This window comes from Lepidochelys kempii, chromosome 1 (assembly GCF_965140285.1).
Source record: "Lepidochelys kempii isolate rLepKem1 chromosome 1, rLepKem1.hap1, whole genome shotgun sequence".
Classification (NCBI taxonomy): domain Eukaryota; kingdom Metazoa; phylum Chordata; order Testudines; family Cheloniidae; genus Lepidochelys; species Lepidochelys kempii.
Window position 1 is genome coordinate 133,058,138 of NC_136380.1, and position 27,449 is coordinate 133,085,586.

Sequence of the window (27,449 nt, forward strand, 5' to 3'; positions counted from 1 at the left end):
AAAAAGATAGACTGATTGTTTTTAAAGAGTGTGATTTTAAAGATTTTCTACGAAGCAACTGCAGCTCTTTAAAGATCAGTCCCAGCATTTATCAATTTACTGTATCTCCTTTTTATTGAATATAGTCAGATCACATTTTTTTTAGCTCCAACTAAGCCTGCTTTTCTGACCTTCCTGGAACTCTCAGCAGTATGGCTATTATCATTCTACTCTTTAATTTAAAAAAAGTTACACCGGTTTTCGATGATCTATTTATGCTTAAACATGGTTGTACTAGAATCAGTTATAACACAGTTTGGACAGCCAGTACAAAATTGTTTGAATTGACTTAAAGATTTGTTCTAACCTATGCCTGGACTACCATGTTTTTTAAAACTGGTGCTCAGTTTGGACTGGTCAGTATAACCACACAGTAACCTAGAAAGAAAAGGAGGACTTGTGGCACCTTAGAGACTAACAAATTTATCTGAGCATAAGCTTTCATGAGCTACAGCTCACTTCATCGCATTCAGTGATAACCCTTGTTTAAACCATGCACAAGCACTGTAGACTGAGTCCCAATAGCTAGTTAACAATCAACCTGTTTTAACAAGTATTTGGGCACAGGTGCGTAGACACCACAGTGCTGAGCACAATAGTTAAGGAAGGAAATAAATATTCTTGATTGAATTTCCTGGAGTTCAGTAAACTAGGAAATCAAATAGACCATTCCTCTGGACTGCAGGTTACATTTCACTGTCTTTTGGTTGGATTTAGGCACCAAAGTCATTTAGATGACTGAAAATTATACTCTGCATCCCTTAATGGTTTAAATACCAGACTGCACTGTACGAAAAGACTATATTCCTATTAATTGCAACCGCATTTAGATAAAAGCACAGTTAAATATCCCACTAAAATTAAAATGGGCAGGGTAAAACAAGAGTTATTAAGCAGGGTTCTATATGCAAACAATGCAAATTCATATCTGTGTCAAAGTTGTGTCTTTCCAACATTTGAACATTGTTTTAAGGATGACAATTTTGCGTCCCTACAATCCTAGCGATAGAATTCCAGATACAGAGCTGCTCTCCTGAAAGTCAGGCAAGGGGCCAGAGTTAGAAAAACCCAACACAATAGTAATTTGTTTATTAAACAAAATAATATTCTGCTGAAGTACAGTTTACAAGAGAGGTTAAAACAAAAATGTACGAAAAGAAATCAATGAGGTTAATTAAGAAACACTGAGCTTCAAAAAGACTGCTGCCAACATAATGGAAAGCAATCAGGCATTCATCAAACAGAATCATCTTCTCTCACATTCACTACAAGGGGACTGAAGACATAAGTTATCTTTTATGCCTCCAGGAAATATGTAGGATGTGACAGATGACAAGGCCCCAGCCAAGCCCTGGAGCAAATAGTGATGCATTCTGTGCTGTCGTTAATTAAGGGTCATGGCAATGGGAGAGGTAACATTCAGCTTTATGCTATGCAAACTACCAGCCCTGATAGATAGGAGAGTTTCTGGATAACCTGTCATCACTGATAGTGTTACCTTCAGACAGCATGCTTAAGGCCTCATCGGTCTGCTGGCTGCTGGCTATTGTTGTCTTCTTTGAGTTGTGGATGTTGCTTTGGTAGTTCACAGAGGATCCAACAGCAGAAGGGTAGCCATTGTCAGCAACAGCTGATGTGGACATTGATTCCCACGGTATTTCTCTCTTTTGCCACTTCAAGTTCAGTTTCCACCCAGTCCAGCCATAAAAAGCGAGTGTGAAGAGAAAGCCTTGCATTGGATTCAGCACTCCCTGGAAAAGAGAAGAAAGGAGAATTGTGATGGGAATTAAAATCAACAGAGTGGTGAATTTCAAGCCAAGTGAAACCATTCCTGTGCATTAAGGGTACATCTACGCTGCAATAAAAAATTCACGGTGCCAAGTCTCAAAGCCTGGGTCAGCTGACTTGGTCTCGCAGGACTGCAGGCTATACAATTGCAGTATAGACATTAGGGACCAGGCCGGAGATGTCTACACTGCTATTGTATAGCCCAAACCCCACAAGCCCAATTCTGCAGGCCTGGCCATGCCTCGGGTTTTTTATTACAGCATAGACAGAGAGACTTTCCTCACAGTGAACAAATTGCTGCCTCTGAGAGATGTTGTAAAACTCACCCATCTGCATCCAGATGAAAGTACATGTTATGTTTCTTCTAGCCACAAGCAAATCAAGGTAAGAAACCAAAGGCCTTGTTCTGGTACACAATAACACTGAGAACACAAGGGGTCAAATGCTTGCCTGGTTTGACCTCAGCTACTCCACTGAGTTGTATCAGGGATAAATATGGCCCTCAATGTGCTTTAACAGTCTCCACTGTGTCTTATGAATTTTATTTTACATGAGCAATTATAAAACTTCAGTGAAAGCAGAGCCAAACATATTGAGAGCAGCCACTCACAGATAACCAAGTTCTTAAACAGTGATCAGTCCGCTTGTAACTGCTGCTGACTCATGAACCAGTCCATCATGGTTGGATTAAAAAACTGGCCAGCTGAGACAGTCTCTCAAGAATCACTTCTGTCCCCACTTCCTTGGATATTTGGCAAGTAAATGATTTGGATGTTTCTATTTTTCTCCTGGGAAATCAGCACTTTATTTTCATAGCCAGCCTACAAACAGTTCATTCCTAGACTTGACCTCTTGCCCTCCAGGCCAGCAAAAGCCGAGAGCTGTGTCACATGAGTGTGTTCAGCCCTTGGGAGAGAAGGGGGCACCATGTGAGTGGCATCACTTACTCCTTTAATACAGGATGAAACCTGGAAATGGAGAGGTAGGTACTTGGGGGTGCCTGGTTGCTTGTCAGAAGGAAGCAGAGTGTGCTGGGGGAGTGGGAAGAGTAATTTAACCCTTGTAACACTAATGTAGGATAAAATCTGGAAAGAGAGAAATAGGTCCTCGGAGATGGAGGTGCCAGAGTATCATGTGTGTTCTGGGAGTGGGGGGCATGTTCCATACACAAGAGGCGTACATTCATCCATAATACTGCAGGCCAGATTAGCCAGGCTCAGCTGCAAAAATTGAAAGGTGAATACTGATGCTCCACTGACTGGCAGATTTAGAAACAATGCTTGTAAAGGAGCCCTGGTGAGTCCTCTGTGGGCAGAGGGCTGTAGCCAAGGCGCACATAGACACAAAAATAGGGGAGGCAGTTTTAAGAGAAGAAAAATTGGTGGTAACATGGGTTAAACTTGCAAGGGAAGCAATGGATTCTCCAGTTCTTGACATCTTCATATCAAGACTGGATGCCTTTCTGGAAGATACACTTTGGCCAAACAAATTATTGGGCTCAGTACATGGATAAGTGGGTGAAATGTAATGGGCTGTGATATACAGGAGGTCAGATTAGATGATCAAATGGGCCCGTCTGGCCACAGATTCTTTAAATCTCTATAAGAATCCCAGAAAGTGGGAAGGGAGGGAATTATTCAGAGCTAGAGCTATGCCATAACTCAAACTAAAAGAGTTTTAGTGCCTTTCACATGTTTAATGTCCACTTAATAAAAACACTCATCCAAATATATCCTTGACCCTCCTCTAGAAAATTGTTCTGTCATTTCAAAAAGAAAAACAAAGAGCATGTTTTTACTAAGAGGCTTTGCAGATATGTAAGATCTCCCCAAAGAAGCTACCTGCATCATCAACTCCAGAATAACCCCTTTTGACTATTCCAGGAACATTACGCTATGGGGGGATGGGTAAATCACAGTCCAGTAATGGTCCAAAATGCTTTAGTAGTGTTCCTACAGTATTTTAGATCATTGCTCTGAAAGACCACTATATTTTTCTCTCAAGTAATTATTCTCTCTATATACAGATGTTTTCTACATAGCAGCTTTAAGGAGCAAAGCAAATAACCTTCATTACAAATACAGACTGAAATTGCTAGTAAGCACCCAAGTTGTTAGCCTGTATTCAGTAATCACTGGTGGAAACTCTGTAGTCTGTTATTCAGGAAGACACAATAGATGACCATAACTGTCCTTTCTGGTCTTAAAAATGAATGAATCACCTTGACTTCAGTAGGGATGCACAGAAGGGTCAGTCAGGGCAAAATGCATTCCTTCATTCTTCTTGCAGAGTTTCATATGAAGAATAGTTCCTGTGACTTGGAAAATGTTCTCCAATTTTTTTTGTATGGAGTGGTGATTATATTTTGAAAGAAATAAACAATCATTACAGTGGTGCTGCTTCCTGTCAGACAAAAGCTACTTCCAAGACTAATAAAAATCATGGTTGACCTACCATTATAATCCATGTGATCAGTGCAGCATTTCTGACATTTTTCAGGGGGTTTCCATTGATATCTGGCTGCATTTCAAGGTAAAACAACAGGCTCTCATTGATGATGTTCGATGACCAGCTGTTGCAGGGATAAAGAGGAGAAAAAGAAAAAGACAGATTTTTTTTTTTGTATATACAGTAGTTTCTTTACCAAAGCATAATTGTGGTGATTGTTGGCAGGGAGAGGGAGAAATCTGTTGGGTTTTTTTAAATGCTAAAGCTTGTGGCCAACAATATGAAGGAGCAGCAGGTCTGGGAGAATATGATCAGGAAACAAAATCCTTTTCCTAACCCAGCCTGAGACAAAGAAATAGACATAACCAAACAGAATGAAATCCTAGCATTCCACCCTGCTGCAGGCTGATAAAATGCAGAATTAAATCAGGTTGATTAGAAAATACAAGACTAGAATGTACTACAGTCTATAATGGAGAATGTCATCATCAGCACCTTCTTATAGTTGCAGCCTGTGACATGGTGTACCAGGCATTTGTTGCTTCCGGCCAAAGGCCTCACTGCCTTGGCATACCCTGGCAGAAGAAGGTGCCTTGCCAGAAGGGAAGGGTAGTGAGTTCAGACATTTAGTGGTTGCCATGATCAGCTGCAGGCAAAACCAGAGAGAGTTGGTCCTCCAGATCTAGCAGGACCGGAAGCAGGTAGAGGCCAATCACGACCCAGCAGGCCAGATAAAAAGCAGTGGCTGTATCTAGTACAGGCCAATTCTGGGTGAAGCCAGAAAAGGGAAAGAAGGCTTTTCCTGCCCTAACCCAAGTAACCTGACCCAGTCAGAGGCCCAACCTTGACAATGTTGGGTCTCTATGAAGGGTTAGTGTTTATATTGTGGGCTTTAATGCCCAGGTGGCTATTTTGAGTTAGGATTTAATTTGTGTTCTGTTAACCCTGGAAGGGGACTGGACTGAGACTTGAGGAGCTGGCCTCTGGGCCATGGAGGCAGCTGACCATTGCAGAACTGGGACAACAAGGGGTGTTAAAGAGGAAGAGTCTTGCAACATTATGTCCTGACACAAGGGGGCATTCTGGTATCAAGGTCACATTATAATACGGCACATAAGTAGAGTTGCAATGTTCATACATACGCTAAATATATATAGCATTGCTACATTGCTGCACATCATTTCCTAAACAACCACAAACTTCAAAGTTAAATTAAAATGGACTTTAAAAGTGACATCAAAAGAGGATTACAGATGACTCTGAAATTGCCATAATGTACCAACAGTTCTTACCAACAAGGGCAGCTCATGGTCAGATAGCAAACATCAAGTTAAATGAATCAATAATCTTCAGCGCCAAAGAGAGGCTATGTCAGAAAGCCCAGGTTTTAGCCCTAGTGAACAGACTTTAGTGCAATTTTTCTGTATTTCTCCTGCATAGTCAAATGGGTCAGGCTGGTTTCCTAAGTCCAGCATTTGTTTAAAAAAAAAAAAAAAGGATTTTGCCATTTTCTTTTTGCAATCAAGTTCCCATTCTATATGAAAACCTCATGTTTTTCTCCCTCCACCTTCCTCCCCTCATTTCTTCCCTGCTCCATTCCCCCAGCCTGTCCACTTTAACAAGCTGCTCCATGCATGACCTAAGGTACATCCAGGGCCGGCCCATAACATTTTAGCACCTAAGGTAGGGAGCTCAAATGATGCCCCCATGCCCCCTCGCTTCGGCCAAAACTTTGAAAGGTCTCAATTCTGCCTTCTTCCTGTTCGGCTCCTCTCATGGTTCTGCTCTGCTACCTACCCCAATAAAGGAGAACTAACAACTTAAAATGCCTTGTTCAAAAATTTTAAGTGACACTTAACTTTCAAATGCCTGAACAGCAAATGTAACTTTTCTTGTCTGCATAGTTAACACTGACATTTTTATCTGTTTGAATAATCAAAGTGGTGCTTTCCTTGCCTTCTTGGTTGCAAAGATTTGAACTTCTTCCTGAAGGTCCACAGTCTGGGCCAGCTCATGCTCTATTGAGATGGTTGCAAGACCGACCAGCCTCTCCTGTGTCATTGTGGAGTGTAGATGTGTTTTTATTAACTTCAGCTTGGAGAAGCTGGGTTCTCCACTGGCAACTGTTACAGGAAGTGTTAGAAGTATGCGCAGAGCAACGAAAACATTTGGAAAGAGGGTGGTCATCTTGTTTGTGCACATATATTCCAGAACAGCCTTTGGAGTTGATCCTGCTGAAATGTATCTTGAAAGGGCTTTCAGTTCATCACCTAAATCACTCACATCAATATCGCGCATGTCATCATGTGTCAACACTGTCTCTAGTGCCCTGCATTGCTGGTGTAAGTCTTCTTCAGGTATAGTGAGGAGTTTTGGAATATCATACAACATCCCAAATATACTGCTGTGTTCCTTGAGCTGCATGAAACATTCTTCAACTGACTGTATTGCATAGTCTAGCACCTGGTTAAAGAATTCAACTTTGAATTGTTGTTTGGGGTTTCTTATGGGATTATCCCGTGCCTTGTAATCAAAATGTCTTCTTCTTCGGTGACTCTTTCTCACAGGGTCACCAAGCGATGCTCTGGAACTACTCCATATGAAGCCAGTCAGGACTCTGGGGGAGCCGCCTCTCTGTGAGCATACTGTCTCCAGGACAAGAAGCTTACACAGCTTCGACCTTCCTGGGTCTGACCTCGGAGCATTCAGCATCCCCTGCTCCACCATACGCTTTCCACAGCGAGTCCACAGAGGCGGGGCTCCTGGGGAAGCCAGAGGGTCCTGCACCCCACTTCTGCAGTCAGACGTGACTCTCAGCCAGTCAGTAAAACAGAAGGTTTATTAGATGACAGGAACACAATCCAAAACAGAGCTTGTAGGTACAGAGAACAGGACCCCTCAGTCAGGTCCTTTTTGGGGCCAGGGAGGCCAGACCCCGGGTCTGGGCCTCCCTCGCTTTCCCCAGCCAGCTCCAAACTGAAACTCTCCTGCCCCTCCTCTGGCCTTTGTCTCTTTCCTGGGCCAGGAGGCCACCTGATCTCTTTGTTCTCCAAAACCTTCAGTTGGCATCTTGCATGTGAGGGTCCCAGGCCATCAGTTGCCAGGAGACAGGGTGTCGACCATTCTCTGTGCAAACACCATCACACTGGCCCTCAAGGGCTCTGCAACAATCACACACCCTTATCCCACCACTTAGATACTTAAGAAATGCATAGGGGAAACTGACGCACCCACACAGTATTCAGTGAGAACATTAAGTACAGTCCCACTTCGTCACACTCTTGTATTCTAGAATGTGTGGGAAAATAGCTTCAGTGTGAAGTTCCTCTGCCAACTTCTGTGCACTCTTCAGAACGTTTTGAAATCCCTCATCTGACCGGTAAGATGTAGGTATGACTTTGCTTTGTCCAGTTGTTCCATTGCTCCATATATATCAAGGTCAACACCTTAGAGTCTCTTGCTTACAACATTTATTTCAAACAGTATGTCATGCCACAACACTAAGCCGCACAGAAATTTGAAGTTATGTATGTTTCTGGTGATTCCATTTCCCTCTGCTACTGTTCTCCCATGAACAATTCCTGTCATAGCATTATCCTCCATAATGGCAACTATGGCATCATCTGTCTTCCTAATTTGGTGTTTGATAGGCTTTACCGCCTGTACTCGACTTTCCCATTGTGTGTCACTCAGTGGTTTCAGTGTCAGAGAGGATGTTCACAGATGTTGCTTCAAAATTTGCCATCGATGAGATGATGCAGAGAAAAATACATAGATGCTTTGAATTACATTAAAAAATTCAGCAGCCTCACTAGAAGCTGATGCTGCATCACTGACCACCAAGTTCAATGAATGAGAACTGCATGAGACAAGGGATCCATGTCTGCACTCTGTTCTTTCCTCTCATGTTGGCACCATTATGGTAGCCCTGGCCTCTCATGTCAGCTATCGCAATTTCTGTATCTTCCAGCTTTTTAAGAAGCACATTTGTCATATCAGTTCCTGTAGTATCGTCAATGTCAATACATTCTAGAAAATGTTCTCTGACAGTCACCATTGCAGGGACATTTTCACTAGGTACTGTTGTTGTTACAACATCTTGACTTAAGGAACTAAACTCAGCAGCAGCTGTTTCTTGCGCCTCCACCACACTCTTCTCTGATCTACACTTTTCTGCAGGAATGTGCAGGGTTACATCCATTTGAGATGGAGATATGGATGCTGCGGTAGCTGCCCGGTCACCTGCACTCTGACTAACTGGAAGATCAGGCATCTCCTCACCACTCACATCCTCACTGGGGCCGGAAGGCTCACCGTGAACATTTGTGTCTATGTATCTCAAGAGAGCTCCTTCCCGCTTAGATAGAAAAGCTTCCTTTGCTTTCTTTCTTTTTCTGAATGCTGTCCCAGAGGGGCATTTTCTTCTTTCACTCATGAGTGCTGTTCTGTCCCAGCTCTAGTGGCTCTCAACACTCTATGGAGGGGACAAATAAGCAGGCTGGTAGCAGGGCCTGAGTGAGGGAAGATATCAATGTCTTAAGGACCTATCTGGCTCCTACTACTTCAGTTGACTGCCTGTTCTCCTCAAGTGGGTTCAGGGAAGCAGCAGGACACAGGAAGCTCCCTGAGAAGCTGGTGTTAATCAGTCCAGGCTCCTGGGGGTGCTAGAGAGGTATTAAGAGGCTCCTCGTCCTCTCTCTCCCTGCAGCTCCTGCTGCTTTCTGTTATTCCCTCTCACCTTTTCTCCTGTCTGCCTGTTATGTCTCTTGTGCTTCCCTTCCTCCAGCACAGCACTCCACCATCTCTGTGCATCTAGAGCAGAGAGAATACATGTGCACCAGCAGCAAACACAATTTTCTACACTCTGGGTCCTAGTGGCGCCCCCCCCCCTCCACAGTCTGGCACCTGAGGCGGCCACCTGAGTTTGCCTCACGGTAAGGCCAGCCCTGGTCACATCCCCTCTTTGACACTGTTTCCTTTCCTTCCCTATTTCTGTCTTGTCTGTTTAGACAGCAAGTTCTTCATGGCAGGGACCATCCGCTGCGATGTGTTTGTGTGGTGCCTTGCATGATGGACTCCCAATCTCATCTCAAATGTGCTCATGTAATACAAATAGCAAATAATAATTTCTTCCTCCGAAAGGATGCTCTATTTTTGTTCAGTCAGTCAACACCTGTCACTCCCAGTTGTACTCCAGAATCTTTTGCACTAGCTGAAGCATACTTTATAAGGAAGCTGCCACTGCAGAAAGGCAAAACTGTGTTTCAAAGAAAACTCTCAAAGGATACCATATTTGAGATGGGAATAAGTGATCTGAAATTCCACAGCCAGACCATATTGAGGCTACTCTTGTGGAGAGTGACCATAGCACTGTATTTTTCAGACATTGCTTTAGGCGGCTGCCTACCCATCTTTTTAGCCATTTTTCTTTGAGGCTTTTGTTTTCAAGTTGCTCAAACTTTTTTTTCTATATATTCTGGAACTTGTGTCCCAGCTGCAAGAGGCAGCTTAATGCTTCAGCTACTAAATAAAATAATGTAGAACGTTTTCCTTTCTAGAGAATTCCTCCCCTTGAAACTGTCAGGTTGACAAACAAATATAGCAAGCCCACCAATACCATTCACACCCCCTACCTTCCACAGTGGAGAAATATTCAGGTTTTTTTAAAAATACGCCTCCTACCATATAATGAACACCAGCATAATTTTGAAAAAGCGGATCTGAATCTCCGTCCCCAGGCGTCTTTCATTCTCTGTGTAGATTCCTTGTCTTCCTTTGAGCAATGAGGCAACTGGAAAGTACAGAACTGTATAATGAGTACATGGCTGTGGGTTTATTTTTTTTATTTATAAGGATCCAGAGAGTGGGAAAGGGAGGAGGAGTAGGTAAAGTTCCTGCTGTGGTGGGACTTGATTTTGACCAACAGGGAGGAATTGGTAGCAACAGAAGGTGGAAGGCAATTTGGGTGAAAGTGATCAAGAAATGATAGATTTCATGATTCTAAGGAAAGGGAGGAGTGAGAGTAGCAGAATAAGGACAACAGACTTTTAAAAAGACGGACTTTAACAAACTCAGAGAAATGGTAGGTGAGGTTCCATGGGCAGAAAATCTAAGGGAAAAAGGAATTCAGGAGAGCTGGCTATTTCTCAAAGAGACAATATTAAAGGCACAACTGCAAACTATCCTGATGCAAAGGAGAGAGAGGAAGAATAGGAACAAACCAATATGGCTCAGTCAGGAGCTCTTTAATAAGCTGAATTTCAAAAAAGGAATCCTACCAAAAGTGAAAACATGGACAAATTGCTAAGGAGGAGTACAAAAGAACAGCATGAGCATGTAGGGACAAAATCAGAAGGGCTAAGACACAAAATGAGTTACACCTAGCAAGGGACATAAAAGGCAGTAAGAACAAGTTCTTTAAATACATTATGAGGAAGAGAAAGATGAAGGAAAGTGTAGGTGCTCTACTTAGTGGGGAAGGAGCACTAATAACTGACTACATGAAGAAGGCTGAGGTGTTTAATGCCTGATCTGCTTCAGTCTTCACTAAAGAATTAATGGTGACCAGATAGTCGAAACAAAGCAATGGGGGGAAGGAACACAAGCCAGAATAGGGAAAGAACAAGTTAAAGAATATTTAGATAAATTAGATGTATTCAGGTTGGCAGGGCCTGATCAAAATCATCCTAGGGTACTTAAGGAACGAGCTGAAGCAATCTCAGAAATGTTAGCAATTATCTTAGACAACTCCTGGAGCACATAGGTAAGGTCCCAGAAGACCAGAAAAAGGCAAACATAGCACTTATCTTTAAAAGGGGGAACAAAGAAGATCTGGGAAACTATAGACCAGTCAGCCTAACTTTTACACTGGGAAAAATACTGAAACAAATGATTAAATGATCAATTTGTAAGCACCTAGAGGAAAATAGGGTTACAAGGAATAGGCAGCAGGATTTGTGAAGAACAAATCATGCCAAACCACCCTAATTTCCTTTTTTGATGGGTTTACTGGCCAAGTGGATAAGGGAGGAAGCACCAGACATGATAGATCTTGAATTTAGTAAGGCTTTTGATGCAGTCCCACTTGACTTTCTCATAAGCAAACTAGGGAAATGAGGTCTAGATGAAATTACGGTAAGGTGGATCACAACTGGTTGAACGACTATACTCAAATAGTAGATATCAATGGTTTGCTGCCAAATTGGGAGGGTGTATCTAGTGGGGTCCTTCTGGGGTCAGACCTGGGTCCAGTTCTACTCAGTATTTTCATTAATGAAGTGGAGAGTATGCTTATAAAATTTGTGGATGACACCAAGCTGGGAGGGGTTGTGAGCACTTGGAGGATTGGATTAGAATTAAAAATGACCTTTAGAAATTGGAGAATTGGTCTGAATTCAAGAAGGTGAAATTCAATAGAGACAGTGCAAAGTACTTCACTTAGGAAGAAAAAAATCAAATGAACAGCTACAAAATGGGGAATAACTGGCTAGATGGTAACAGGATCTGGGGGTTATAGTGTATCATAAAGTGATGGAATCAACAATGGGATGCAGTTGCAGAAAAGCCTAATATTCTGGGGTGTATTAACAAGAGCGTCATATATAAGACACAGGAGGTAATTATTCCACTCTACTTGGCACTATGAGGCCCCAGCTATTAGTATTGTGTCCAGTTTTGGACACCACCCTTTAGAAAAGATATGGACAATTTGAAGAGAGTCCAGAGGAGAGCACAAAAATGATAAAAGGTTTAAAAATCCTAACCTGTGAGGAAAGGTTAAAAAAACCTCGGTATGTTTAGTCTTGAAAGTTGCGGTGGTGGGGTGGGATCTTTATAACAGCCTTCAAGTTTGTTAAGTGCTGTTTTAAAGAGGATGGTAAATAATTGTTCTCCATGTCCACTGAAGGTAGGTGGACAAGGCAATGGGCTTAATCTGCAGGAAGATTTAGGTTAAATATTAGGGAAAAAATTTCTAACCAAAAGGCTAGTTAAGCTCTGATATAGGTTTACAAAGGATGTTGTGGAATCCCCATCAATGGAGGTTTTTAAAAAAACAAGTTGGGCAAACACCTGCCAGGGATGGTCTAGGTTTACTTGGTCCTGCCTCAGCGCAGGGGGCTGGACCTGATGACTTCAAGGTCTCTTCCAGCCCTACATTTCTATAATTCTATGTAGGATAGTTTAGAAGAGGGAGGGTGACTCATTAAATAATCTCCTTTATCCATTTAACAATTAAAGAAAACAGTGTCATCCAAAAGTGAGTGGTGGCATCAGAACTTGCCACTGGCTTTCTATCAGCCCCATTTAAAATGGAAAGTAACAGGAGGGGTCATAACCGTTTTACCTTTTAAAAACTTAACATGAAACGAGTGTTTCAATAGTGTGTTTAACTATGCAATTCCTATGCCTTTGTTTTCTGAGTTCTGCACCTGTAAGTCACTTAGGACTCCCCCTGCAGAGATGGGCAGCTAGGTTGTGTACAATACAGACATTCATAGGGGACACAGGCACACTTTGTGCGCTCTCATGAAGACTTTAGTCTTGTTTGTTGCTTTTGATTAATGTAAAATAGGGAGACTGAAAGTATATGGCTGCTCTAGTAATCAATATTGGTTCACTTTACAGCATGGAAGCCTAAGGTGCAGCCTGAAGTAACCTGTATTCACTGAAGAGAAAATAAAGAAGTGTAGCCTCTATATACCTATAGAACTGCAGGTACGAAGGCAACAGCAGAATAGACTTCCTTATTGGCTGTGGATAATGTGTTTCATCACCTTGATCAACATGTAGCTGCTCCTGGATGCCCAGGTAGCTGCAGTTGCCAAGTCAGTCATCTGTGCTTGGAAAGGAGTTTGTCCCCTTTTATTTGCTTATTATCAGACAACAGTTTACATCTGTGCTCTGCTCTGACTATCAGCAGATTTCTGAGTGAGGTTTAAAGAGTTTTTGACCATTTAAAGGCTTTGGCTGTCTGAGAAAGAGAGACTACTTTCCTTCTCATATGGTACCATGGTAGCTATGATCTACTAATAAGCTGAGCGCCCCCTCCTCATCTAAATGGACTATGTTCTCGGTGAGGGCTCTTGGCTCTGAAACGCACTTCCTTCTGTGGTTCACCAGAACCCTGGTATGGTGAATATGGCAGAACAGTCTTTTTGTTCTGTGTGTACAGTGCCTGGCAACAATGAGGTCTTGGTTCTGGCTGGAGCCTCTAGGATATACACAATACAAAATATTATTATTATTTATTTATTTTATTATTATTAAAAACCTGTCTGTTTTCTCAGCCTTTTCTTGGAAGTGGGGATTACGGAATGAGGGATGGAAGGGAAGATGGGACAGAGATTGCATTTGGAATGGGATTGGTGGTTTTTCAGGAGTTTTTTTATATATTTTAGTATGTGTATATTTTGATGCAAACTTGTGGATTTATATTATGTAATACACTGAGCATTGGGTGGGTGTAATATTAAATACAAAGTCTGGGATTGTTTGGCTACAAGGTTTTATTTCAGGCTCCTCTCTCTAATGTAAAAATAAGTTAGATGTGGTCATCAGGCCCCTGATGAAGTTGTGTACAAGCCCAATTTCAGGCCTTTGTTCCTAACATCAAAGTCATGAGTAACCAAATTCCAATCATATTTGACCACATATAAAACTAATAACTGACTCCAGGTGCAATTAATGAGAGGGCTGCAGAGAAGCCAATGGAGTTGCATTTCATTACAATATCTTAGTGACTTAGACCTTATCTACACTAGAGAATAATCCTGACTTCAACTCTCAGTGGCCAACTATAGCTGCACCAGTTCAAGCCCCTAGCATAGACAGTTCAGACTGCTACAAGTACCAGGGCAGACTGCTAAAGTTCAAGAAGATGCAATGCAGTTTTGGCCCTCTACAATAGTGTTTTGTATCAGCACATCTACGTTGATGGTGTTGTTGGCCACCAATGCCATACCTGGAGCAAATCCCCAATGTCAACAGAGCCTTGCTTTTGGTACCTAGCTGTTATGCTAAAAAAGCGTGGTGCATTTCTTTCCCTGGACTAGCTGCATCCTTCCATGGCTTTGTTCATAAAAGACTCCCCCACAGAACAGGATATACAGACATAGCTTTTACATGATTATTATGTTTTTACCTCACATATACTAACTAATGTTGCATTTAGGAACTTACCTCCTGTTACCGTCCTCCTAAAGAGGATTGGATTGGCCACCAAAACTAGCAGAAGTGGAGCATAGGTAGTGATGTAATGAGGAATTGCATGCTGCAGGCCGTTTTCACAACTGAGAAGAGACCATTAAAAGATTAATTCTTCTTCACACCTTGTAGTCTTGGCTATTCTACTTGCATCACATTTAGCTAAAAATATGGAATGAAATAAACAGATCCAAAAATGTCGTGACACATTGATTCTGGCCAGCTCAAGTGAGTCACAAAGTAGACTATTGAAATACAGGTTTCAGAGTAACAGCCGTGTTAGTCTGTATTTGCAAAAAGAAAAGGAGTACTTGTGGCACCTTAGAGACTAACCAATTTATTTGAGCATAAGCTTTCGTGAGCTACAGCTCACTTCATCCGATGAAGTGAGCTGTAGCTCACGAAAGCTTATGCTCAAATAAATTGGTTAGTCTCTAAGGTGCCACAAGTACTCCTTTTCTTATTGAAATACAGTCGAGTTTCTTTGTATGTGGCCCTTGTGAGCCAATGCTTCCTTCCAACAATTTAGGTGGAAGGAAAAAAAAGAAGCTAAGACAGCATGGGAGAAGAAGGGATAATAGGACACAGGACTTCTTTGGCATGATCTTCTCCCTCTCTAGGAGCCTGTGGAAGCCTTAATGCCCCCACTTTCCATGGCCATGTCAGGGATGGGCTATGGGGCAAGTAAGCACCAATTTTATGTGGCATGTTTCCCTCTGGTCCTGGCAGAAACCCAAACAGATAACTGCAGAGTCATATTGGGTATGTCTACCCTGCAGCTGGGAGATGTGATTTTTTTCAGCACTCTGGACAGACTTGTGCTAGCTCTGCTTGAGAGAGCATGCTAAAAATAGCAATGTGAATGTGCACCCGTACTGCAACGTCTACACCACTATTTTAGCACGCTAGCTCACGTCTGTCTACCTACGCTGGGAATCATGCCTCCCAACTGCAGTGTAGACATAGCCATTGACTCTGAGTTATGTATATAAATCGTTTAAGTTGATACTTACCAAAGTTAAGTTATTCAGTGATCAAACCATACACAACAAGTATAAGAACATCTTTGGGACTTCACTAGTTGTTGGTTTTTCAGTGATTGGGACCTAAAGTAGGAGTAGATGGTGCTGGTGCATAATCAGCGATTGAAGGAAAAGTGAGTTTTGAGGAGGAATTTAAAAGAGGAAGGGGTCACACAAGCATAGGCAGGCTGTTTCAGGCATAGGAGTTAGCCTGATACTGAAGTGGAGAGTCATGAGTAGAAGAGTTGGATGGACAGAGCATAGGGCATGAGAGAAGTAGGATATAATATTTTTAAGGCCATGCTACTCTACCACTTATGTTGGCAAAACTTATGTCGCTCAGGGGTGTGAAAAAACATGCCCCCCCAAGTGACAAGTTTCCCTGGCATAAGTGGTAGTGTGCACAGTGCTATGGCAGCAGGAAAGCTTCTCCCGCCAACATAGCTACCACTGCTCGTTGCGGGTGGTTTAATTATATTGATGGGAGAGCTCTCTCCTGTCGGCATAGAGCAGCTATATGAGAGATCTTACAGCAGTGCAGCTACATCGGTACAGCTGTGCTACTATAAGGTCTCTAATGTAGACATAGCTTAATTCATGTAGGGCCAAATTTGCTCTGACATTCCTTACTGTAAATCCGGAGTAACTTCATTGACTCCAATATTTGGCATTTACTCTCTTGTAATTGGTGTAAAAACTTGACCCTCCGTCTCCAAAACTGACAAAGACATTCAAGTAATCACAGAGCTAGATTTTTTTAATTAATGCCTTGCTTACCTAGCAACGGAAGGGTAGTAAAGCATGGCAATTCCTTCCACACACAGCAGGATTGCCAGGCCCCATGTCATCATGTGGTACAACACAATTGTACTGGAAGCCCGTGAAATGGAAAAGAAGCTGTTAATATCACTCATCATGTGCATTTGGAAAAGAATTGTACATAAATGCAAGTAGAACAACGCTCCACCGTCCGTACAGTAACTGGGAAATGGTAAAGCGGGCTGGGAAAAATAAGAGTTGGGCTAAGTCAACGCAATTGTTCAGATTGAGATAAGGGGCCCTGCCTCTGTCCCTCCCTCTCAACGGAGCTGTAAGTGATTCTCGCCCACACAAGCGTTCAGTCGTCCCTCCAGGCTCCCTCCCTTCCTGTGACCCATGGAGGGGGAGCTTGGTGGGACAAGCTACACGGAGAAGGAAGAAGGGCTCCCCAAACATCATGAATGGTCAGCCCTTTTGGGGATTTGGAAATCACAAATTTTAACAGTTATGATCACATTTTGCTTCATCCACATCAACAAGGGCCTGATCCAGACCCCGCTGAAGTCAATGGGAGTTTTTCTATTGACTTCAGTAGGCTGTGAGTCAGGACCTGAAAGTTTTGCCACTGATTTTGGTGAGAGCAGAATCAAGCCCATATTGCCTCAGGTTAAAATGGTGTGACTTATGTATACATGTCTATGAACACTTGAATCACTGCCCATAGGAAATAATATGAATGTCATTACAGTGCATAGCCTTGTCTGGCATTGGGAATTTAGATAACCTTGATGGAAATAATTAGGGTAAAATATGTGAAGAATTTTCATAATAAACACTAGAAATCAAGTAGTCTAGCTTGTTACTGCTTAACAGTTCCATAATTCCTGGGCATCAAAGCTTCACTATACAAATAAAATTCAAGTTTGTCCTACACAGGCTAGGGTTAATACTAGTTTAAATCAGAGATTTTTTTTTCTTGTTCTGGAGATGCACATAATAACATCTGCCAATTGCACTATGTCCCCAATATCTGATTGCTCAATATTGTCTGGGTATAATATCACATAATTCTGTGCTCAGTACTAGCAAACTGAAGGTCTTTTTGTTCTTCTAACTCCAAAAACTGGCAGCCAATTTAGAAAAACCTTTATATTTTGTCTCTAGTATAACAGCATGGCCATTGTACTCAAAAAGTTGGCTGTCAAATTGGGAGGGTATATCTACTGGGGTTCCTCCTGGGCCCAGTATTGTTCAATATTTTCATTAATGAGTTGAATAATAGAATAGAGTATGCTTAAAAAATTTGCAGATGACACAAAATTGGGAGGGAGCGCTTGGAGGCCTGGATTAAAATTCAAAATAACCTTGACAAATGGAAGAATTGATCTGAATTCAACTAAATGAAATTCAATAAAGACAAGTTCAAAGTACTTCACTTAGGAAGGAAAAAAATCAAATGCACCACAACAAAATGGGGAATAACTGGCTAGGTGGTGTTTCTCCTGAAAAGGATCTGGGGATTACAGTGGACCACAAACTGAATATGAGTTGTGAATGTGATACAGCTGCAAAAAGAGACTAATATGCTGGGGTGTTTTAAAAGGGGTGTTGTATGTATACCACAGGAGATAATTGTTCTGCTGTAGTCAGCACTGCTGTAGTCAGCACTAGCTGGAGTATCGTGTCCAATTCTGGGTACCACAATTTAGAAAGGATGTGGACAAATTGGAAAGAGTCCAGAGGAGAGCAACAAAAATGATTAAAAAAAAAATTAGAAAACCTGACCAATGAGGAAAGGTTGAAAAAATTGGGCATGTTTAGTCTTGAGAAAAGATGACTGAAGGGTGACCTGATATGTCTTCCAATATGTTTAGGGCTTTTATAAAGAGGATGGTGACTAACTATTCTCCATGTCCACTAAAGGTTGGAGAAGAAGTAATGGGCTTAATCTGCAGCAAGGGAGATTTAGGTCTGGTATTAGGAAAAACTTTCTAACCATAAGGGTAGTTAAACTCTGGAATAGACTTCCAAGGGAGGTCATCATTGGAAGCGTTTGAAAACAAGTTGGACAAACTCCTGTCAGGGATGGTCTAGGTTTACTTGGTACTGCCAGAGCACAGAGGACTGGACTTGATGACTTCTTGAGGTCACTTTCAGCCCTACATTTCTATGATTCTATTCATGCCAGAGTGTTTAGATACTCCAGGGATGGGCACTATAGAAGACATATAATACATAAGATTATTTTTTTCTTTTCTTGAAAAAGATGTTCTATAAAATGAAAATATCAACAGGACACTAACAACAGCTTTGAAAAGTAGACAAAACCTCAAATCCTGAAGCAAAAATTCTAGGTGTATTTCAACACTTTTTTTTTCAGAGTAACATTTTATTGCTACAAGGTTCAATTCACGGTGTAGATTGGGGACTGGGGTGAAATCTTGGGTCCACTGGAATCTTCAATGGAGGTAGGATTTCACCCCAGATTTTCAAAGTTTAGGTGAATGCAAGTGCATGCAAGTTCGTAATCAATACTGGAGCATAGTCATGGCCCTTTAAGCACCTAGCATACCATGCACCCATACTAATACGTGATTTGCATATGCACATCAAATGTTTGTGCATGCTTCATTTATGTGCCTGAATACATGCATACAAACATGTGCACCTAATGTAGGAAGTAAAGCTACTTTTAGATCTTTAATTAGTTCAAATTAAAAATTAGTTAATTTCACTTTGGTACCTTAGCCCTGCTGATCTTCTAACCACCAAGTAGGAATCTACAGCATAGCAAAACAGCCACCAGAAGCCAGCACTGTACAAGAGCTGGATCCACATCTGCAAAAGGAAAAAGATTCCATTGTGTCACAATTGCTGATAAAGTCTCTAAGTGACCAGGACAAAATAAAACTCCCTGTTACTTCTAGCTCTGATGAGGCCTCATTCAAACATGTTTAATGGAATGTGTGTGTTTTTCCAACAGAGATCCATGAGGGGACAAATCTTGCTCAGAATCACAGAAGTAGTCTCACTGAAGCCAACTGGTCTATTCACATGAGTAGGTTGAGCAGCATTTGACCCCTTTTGATAAGCTTGTTTTACTCCTGCCCAGAAGAGATATTAACCTTGCCTAACCTTAACTCTGAATTTTACGTGTGCATCCAAAAGTAAACCATCTTTTGCTCCATTCATAAAGAGATTTATAGTGAGAATGTTTGAAATTACTGTATTTGTACATTAGTGCCGCTCCTGTAGCTGAGGGCTTGTCTATACTTACAGCTAAATCAGCACTGCTGCGATTGATGCATCAGTGTTGATTTAGCAGGTCTGGTGAAGACAAGCTAAGTTGACATCAGAGTGCTCTCCTGTCACCATCTGTACTCCACCTCCCTGAGAGGTGGAAGGTAAGTCAGCTGGAGAGCATCCCTGTCAACACAGCATGGTGTAGACACTACTGTAAGTTGACCTAAGTTACGCCAACTTCAGTTAAGTAAGGCCTGGTCTACACTGGGGGAGGGCGGGGAAATTGATCTAAGATACGCAACTTCAGCTACGAGAATAGCGTAGCTGAAGTCGACGTATCTTAGATCGACTTAGAATCACTTACTTCGCGTCCTCGCGGCACGGGATCAATGGCCACCACTCCCCCGTCGACTCCGCTTCCGCCTCTTGCCCTGGTGGAGTTCCGGAGTCGATGGCAGAGCGATCGGGGAATCAATTTATCGTGTCTGCACTAGACGCGATAAATCGATCCCCGATAGATCGATCACTACCCGCCGATCCCGGTAGACATGGCCTAACTTATGTAACTGAAGTAGCATAACTTAGGTCGACTTACAGCTTTAGTGTAGACCAGCCCCTGAGACATGAGAGAAGGACTTGTATCTCTTAATCATTGTAGCTATACTGTCCCTTCATATTCTGGGAACTGAATGTAAAAGGAAATTATTATCTAGTCAACAATCTCTGTTCCCAAGAGGAACAAAAAAAGAGAAGAGTGGTAGTGAAATGTCCACACTTTAACTCTGATGTTTTTTTTCACTAATGACCCAAAGCAAAGAAATGTGCACAGGTTTAAGGCAAGCTACATTCCACTGTATTTGACAGCTGAGAATTCTCATGTTTTCTCACGAGTATACAGAAAGATATCTGACCTTTTCTGCTGTGTTTGCACATTCCAAAATTCTTTCCCCAATGAACTGGTTCTTTTACAGCATACTTTCCCCCCCTTTTTCATTAGTCTGGAACATTTTTACTATTCAATTTAATGTTCCTCTGAGCCCCTCTTTCATTTTGGCTCCATTTTCATCTGAATATCCTTTGCCATAGGTCCATAGTAGCAACCCTTTACCAGGCAGAGACCAACATGCTTGCTATTAAGCCAAACATCAGCTCTGAAAACAAATCCCTGGTATTCCCTCCTCCACAATCTGAAAATACTCCCTTTCCCGAGAGATGTTGCTCAGTCACTAAAGTCACTTGCTGGAGGATTCTCTCCACCTTGAAGTCTTTAAACCATGATTTGAGAACTTCAATAGCTCAGACATTGGTGAGAGGTTTATCGCAGGAGTGAGTGGGTGAGATTCGGTGGCCTGCATTGTGCAGGAGGTCAGACTAGATGATCATAATGGTCCCTTCTGGCCTTAATATCTATGAGTCTATGAATCAATACACCTGCAGGCTCCAGTACATTCATCACTGGAATGCACTTTATTCATAGCATTCAGTGTATAACTTGAGCTTAGTTTTACATTTTTTTTCTTTGTAAGATTTCCATTTGAAAAATAATATTTTTAAAATTCCATTTAAAAGAATCTGTGGGCTTGATTCGCTCAAGATTGCACTGGCTTCTTCCACTTCATTAGGGAAGATGGAGCTAGTCAATGCTGCCTCAAACAGATTTGTGCTTCATCTGTCCAAGATGTGGTATTAGTAGGTGTCTGCTACTGACCACCAAATCACACTTGGGAAGAGACTGACTGGCTCCTTATGCACCTATCTATAATGTGTAGGGGGGAAAAGCTCTGTGATCCTGGGGGAATTCAATCATAGTGACATATGCTGGAGGTCCATGCTACTAGAACTCAAACATCCTTGGGATTTCTAAATACTACAGATGGCAAAAAGTGTGGCATCCAACATAGGGAAATTCTATTTTAGACCTCATTTTGACAGATACAGAAGAACTGATCACAGAAATAAAAATTAATGGTAACTTAGGTAGAAGCCACGATGACTTGATCATCTTTATAATGTGCAAGCAGAATAAAGTCCAGATCAATGATATTTATAATAGGTGCTTTAAAAGGGTTAATTTTACAAAACAGAAAATGATTATGATCCAAATAAGATGGGAGGAAGAATTTAATCAGGAAAAGATTAATAATAATTTGGAATTGTTTAAGAACGCCTTTCTAGATGGCCCAAAAAAACACAATCCCACAATTGAGGAAGAAGGCCATATTGGTTGAAAAATCAACCTGGTTTAGGAAGGAAGTGAGGCAGCCATTTTATATATTAAAACAAATAGAAGAAAAGGGAAGTTGATAGTAATAAATACAAATGAGAAGTTAGAAATTGTAGAAAATTGGTGATGGAATCAAAGGGACACAAGAAGAAATCTACGGCCAGCAGAGTTAAGCACAAAAAGAAGAATTTTTTAAAATATATTAGGAACAAAAAAAATCCTAACAATGGTATTCATCCATTACTAGATATCAATGGTAGAAATATCAATAAGAATACAGAAAATACAGAAGTGTTTAATACATATTTTTTCTGTATTTAGGGAACAAAGCAGATGTAGCCATCATCTTATAATGCTCTTTCCATTCTACTTGTATCTCAGGAGGATGTTGAACAGCAGCTAGTGAAATTAGATATTTTTAAATCAGCAGGCCCAGATAACTAGCATCTAAGAATTTTAAAAGAGTTGCCTGAGTAGCTAAATGGACTGTAATGTTTATTTTAAATAAGTCTTGAAACTGTGGGGAAGTTCCCATTGAGTAGAAGAAAGCCAATGTGCCAGTTTTTAAGAAGAGTATACGAAAAGACCTGGGTAGTTATAGGCCGGTAAGTCTGACATCAGTCCTGAGCAAGATAATGGGGCAGCTAATACCGGACTCAACTGATAAAGAATTAGAGGAGGGTAATATAATTAATGCAAATCAATGTGGATTTATGGAAAATAGATCCAGTCAAATTAATTTCATCATCTTTTTTGATAAAGATTACAAGTTTAGTTGATAAAGGTAATCGTGTTGATGTAATAAACTTAGACTCCTGTAAGGCATTTGTCTTGGTACCACACAACATTTTGATTAAAGAACTACAAGATCAACATGGCATGCATTAAATGGATTAGAAGCTAGCTAACTATAGGTCTCAAAATGTAATTGAAAATGGGGAATCATCGACCACTGTGATCTGTTATTGGCCCTATTCTATTTAACATTTTTATCAATGACCTGAAAGAAAATGTAACATCATCACTGATAAAGTTTCCAGATGACACAAAAATTTGGAGAGTTGTAAATGACAATGACAGGTCACTGATTCAAAGAGATCTGGATTTTTTGGTAAGATGGGCGCAAGCAAACTATATGTGTTTTAATCTGTCTAATTGTAAATGTATTCCTCTAGGAACAAAGAATGTAGGCCCTACTTACAGGATGGGGGACTCTATCCTGGAAAGCAGTGTCTCTGAAAAAGATTTTGGCAGGGAAGGTGGATAACTAGCTGGACATGAACTCCCAGTGTGATGCTGTGGCTAAAAGGGTTAACATAATCCTTGGATGCATAAACAGGAGAATCTGTGTTTGGCACTGGTGTGACTGCTCCTAGAATACTGTGTCCAGTTATGGTGTCCACAATTTAAGAAGAACATTGCTAAATTGGAGCGGGATCAGAATGAGAATGATGAAAGGATTCGTGCCTTTAGTGCCTTGTCTTACAGTGACAGACTCAAGGAGTTCAATCTATTTAGCTTAACAAAAGAGAACACTAAGGGTGTCTGCATGGGAAATATAAATTTGATAATGGGCTCTTCAATCTAGCAGAGAAAGGTATACCACAATCCAATAGTTGGAATCAGGGGTGCCAGAAGAGGGGGGGGCAGAGAGCCATGGCCCTCCCACTTTCTACCTGTCCACTTTTTGCCATGGGCCCCACCCCTGCCTCTCCTCTTCCCTCTGAGGCCGAGGGTCCACGGTTCATGGCCTGCTCTGGCTTCTAGCTTGGCCAGGGGCGGGCTTCAGACAGAAGGGGCAGGGAGGGCGCCCCCCCTTTCCCCCGCCCCCAACTTTTGGAAAGGCTCCACAGCCTCTGACTGGAATCTGAAGCTAGACATATTCAGGTTGGAAATTAGGCATAAATCTTTAACAATGAGAGTAATTAACCATTGGCAAAAGTTACTAAGGGTTGTGTTAAATTCACAATCCTTGGCAATTTTTAAATCAAGATTGGTGGTGATTCTTCTAAAAGATTTGCTCTACGGTGGTCCCTTCTGGCCCTGGAATCTATGGGAAAAAGTCAGCAGGAAGTGGATGCATTTTCATTCTACTCATCCCTTGGGTAGCCTCTGCTGGCTACCAAGTAGAACCACCAGTCCTGGCGGAAACCTCTGGGAATGTGGCATTGTAAACACAATCTGTTCTTTCTTGGGGGTGTATCTACTTGGGAGTCACTTTCCCCTACTTGTATAGGGGGGTCTCCTCAGGGGACGAATCAAGGCGTACCTGGTTTAAGGCCAGAATGCATGGCATTTTATTTTTTAAACAAAAACAAGAATAGGATTAAAAGACATTTGACGTGACTATACGTGGTTTCATGAATTCGAATGTGAATAAGGTGGGAGAGGGGAGGAGGAAGCAGGTTATTTGTCAATACAAAAAATAAACAGTATCAATGGTAAAAAAAATTGTTTCAAGTATTCATTCAATGTTAACACAGTGAAATTACGATGTTTTAGGAATGGCACTTCACTGTTGCAAAATTTTTATGTTGGCAAAGTTTTCTCTTTTTATTTAAAAAAATCAGGCTTGGACTATGATACAAGCTTGTACACACTGAACAAGGGATAATGGTTCCCCCTCGTTTTTTCTACTTGTACCTGGCAAGGATGAGAAGGTGTGTGATGGGAAATAGAGGGGGATTAGAAAAAGTTGTAGTGTGATTGTTTTTTGGCTGTATGGTACATATAGTTCAATGTGGAAATTATCATTCAGATTTGTAGCAGTTGGTTACAGGCTTCTGTACAGCACCATGATATTATGCCTTTTGAAACCTAATCAGATTTTTGTTTTAGTGTAGAAACAGATACTTTAGCAACATTTAGATTGTAATTATACGTGCGTGGTCAGAAATTCCTTGGGTACTCAATATTCTCATTGGCTTTTCATAAGTCTTTGTTCTGTCCTATTTGTCAGACTCCATATTACTGTAAAAACTGTGAATTGAACGACTATTGGTCAGATATAGCATTTATATTCCATTTAAGTTTATACATCAGCCCATATTTGAACCACATTCAGTTAAAGTATGAATGACAGTGTAATAAACCCGTGCAAACAGTTTTGTCACTTTGAGATTCCTAAGAGATTTTCAAGCACTCCAAAATTATTCAGGCCAAACATATTTTTCATTTCACAAAAAGGATAAACTCCCCACCTGAGATTTCCTGTCTGATTTTCAGCATACAGTACAGTATGTAATTACAAAGTACCTCACTCAGAGACCCATTTATCTTTGTCCCATACAAACCCAGAGCTTGATTTTGTCCTAAATCACTGTACATCTGAATTACCTTATTGACTTCACTGGGCTTGTGTGTATTTAGCACCTCTGAAAATCAAACCTCTCTTATGATTTAAGCACCTACCTTTAAGCACCCACATGTGAACATTTTGGCCTCAGCTTTCAGGAAATAGCTTGCACTCCTCCCACTCAAAGCTGGTGCTGCATAGCACTGGCGTGCCAATACTTGTACCTCGTGAGCAATTAATACATTTCCCTCTTATTTTATCGCTTGTACCCTGCAAGACTTGTATGGCTTTGGGAGAGACAGAAACCCATTATACTTATAGATCTGAATGATAGTTCCATTTTCTTTAGATCAGGAAGAGTTTGTCCTGCAGGCTTCCTTTACCAGATTAGTGTCCCTAACAAGAAAAAAAGAGTTTTGTACTTACGGCACTTCCCACACAGAAGGCAGAAGGCAGCACATCAGTTCCATTCACCACAGAGATGTTTGCGATGAAGTCAGGGAAGCCTATCCATACTGCTGATCTGAAGATGATACCTAACGGGAAAATTCATTAGTGTTCTGGGTGTGTTAATATGTTTTGAGTCACATACTTGCACTAGCCTGTTTTCACACATGAACAAAGCAAGAACTGTGCTTGAATTGAGCACAAGACAACTCCATTTATTAAATTCCACCATAATCTATCAGTGAATGCTGCACCAAAGTTTAAAGTTGCTGTGGTCTAAAATGTTCTGTCTATTTAAAAAAAAACTTCATTTCATTAACATTGACACACATTTCTCTAAAATGAACTGGATAGCGTCTCACGGGCTGTCATCAAATGAAAGTAATCTCATAATTAAAGCACTTTCTTTTTACTTCTTTTCACTGTTATATTTGCATATATCAATGTTCTTACATTCATTTCTCTTTAACTCTTTACATTTTAGTATTAAAGGTATTTTATACTCTTAATCTATTCTCATTTTTGCAAACAAATCCTCTCTTCTTTTTCAAATGAATGAAACAAATAACATTTCCCAATACTGCTTTAAAAGACATCACAGCTTGCAATCAGTGAAGATGTCTATTCTTATTACAGTGTGATAGCACTACCCATGATGCTTTATATACCATTTAATGAGAATTGACCCCTGCCTAGGAAAGATTACAAAGGGTCTCAGACAAAGATGATACAAGACAATTGGTTCTGATTTGTCAATATAATTCAAACAGAAAAACCTCTCTCACATTTTTGGCCTCATCAAATTAAAGGAACACTTTTCAGGCTGTCTATCCAGGTTCTTATATAGGTGCTCTTTACTGTATCATCTGAGCAAATCTCAAAGGTAGAAAACAATACTTATAGGTGTCTCTCCCTTCTTCCCAGCCATAGGACTTCAGATTATTATTATTATTATTATTTATGTATTTATATTATTTATTTCATCATTTTATATAAAATGTGAAAATAAAGATATGATTGCAGCAAAGCCTGGACGAAGAGGAAGTTCTGCATTTAGCTCTGGATATGGTGCGATTAGTGTTCATTTATACTTTGGCAGCACATTTCATAGTCTGGCAGGTTAGAATTAGACACCACTTTAGTTTTGACACATGGGTGCCCATGCATGTTGCCTCATTCTTCAACTTCCTCAGCCTGCTCTGTCCTTGTGACCAGGCAGGGTATTGGATGAGCAAGGTTCTTATAGATTTCAATACCCTATCTATAGCACAATCTAAACCAGCACTCTTGGGTTTAAAAAAAAAACGAGGAGTACTTGTGGATTTGCCTAGTGGAGAAGCTGGCATTTTCATAATGCTACAGCCTTTGTTTGGAGTGTTTAAGGATCAAAAGAATGTTTTTAAAAGTTAGTCTTTAGGGACAGTTTAAATTTTGGAGCTGTCAGCCATTGAAAAAACTTCCAACATCTGTCTGATTGGATTTTGTTAGTTTTAGGTGCAGATTTTGAAGAGTGCTTGATTTTAAATTTGAACTTTTAAACCTAACATTCAAAAAAATCTCTCTTCTATCAAAGACCCGTTATTTCCTAGCATCCCTTAACCCAAATCCTCCAGCCAAACAGAAACAACACACTTCCATTCCAGAGCTCTTTCGGCTGCTAAATGGATCCATTTAGCGACATTGCCTCCAGGCAGAGGGAATCCACTCTAGGGCAAGGCACAGCAAGCTGGTCCTTACCTAGGTCACCAAGGAGGTCACAAACGGAGATGAAGAGAAGAATGGTGGTGGAAGAGGAAGCTTTTTGCATCTTCCGGGAACTCTGTCCCTGCTTGGGAAGGAGCTGCAGGATGCTGAGCAACAGACTGATTGAGGCACTGCCAATGCAAACCCCACAGAAAACCTCAGGCTGGAAAGTCAGCACCAGTTGTGTGGCTGCATCCCGGTTGGGGCAGCAGTAGGTCTCTAGCCTGGGAGAAGCCAT

General features: G+C 41.1%; 1 protein-coding gene across 1 annotated transcript; it reads right to left on the reverse strand.

Moving 5' to 3' along the window:
* Window positions 1-1,478: 1,478 nt before the first annotated feature.
* GPR143 (G protein-coupled receptor 143) lies at window positions 1,479-27,449 on the reverse strand. Its single transcript, XM_073327905.2, has 8 exons — window positions 27,206-27,449; window positions 25,448-25,557; window positions 19,003-19,097; window positions 16,278-16,370; window positions 14,455-14,564; window positions 9,958-10,066; window positions 4,282-4,399; window positions 1,479-1,790 (listed from the first exon to the last, which is right to left on the reverse strand). Exons 1-8 carry the CDS (start codon window positions 27,447-27,449, stop codon window positions 1,479-1,481), a joined length of 1,191 nt encoding a protein of 396 aa, XP_073184006.1.

Excerpts from the sequence above, each read along its gene's own strand:
- GPR143 (XM_073327905.2), bottom strand. The coding sequence starts at position 27,449 with ATGGCTTCTCCCAGGCTAGAGACCTACTGCTGCCCCAACCGGGATGCA. Across the intron at positions 14,565-16,277 it reads TACTACCCTTCCGTTGCTAG|TTGTGAAAACGGCCTGCAGC; the intron begins GTAAGCAAGGCA and ends GTCTCTTCTCAG. Across the intron at positions 1,791-4,281 it reads TGATCACATGGATTATAATG|GGAGTGCTGAATCCAATGCA; the intron begins GTAGGTCAACCA and ends TCTCTTTTCCAG.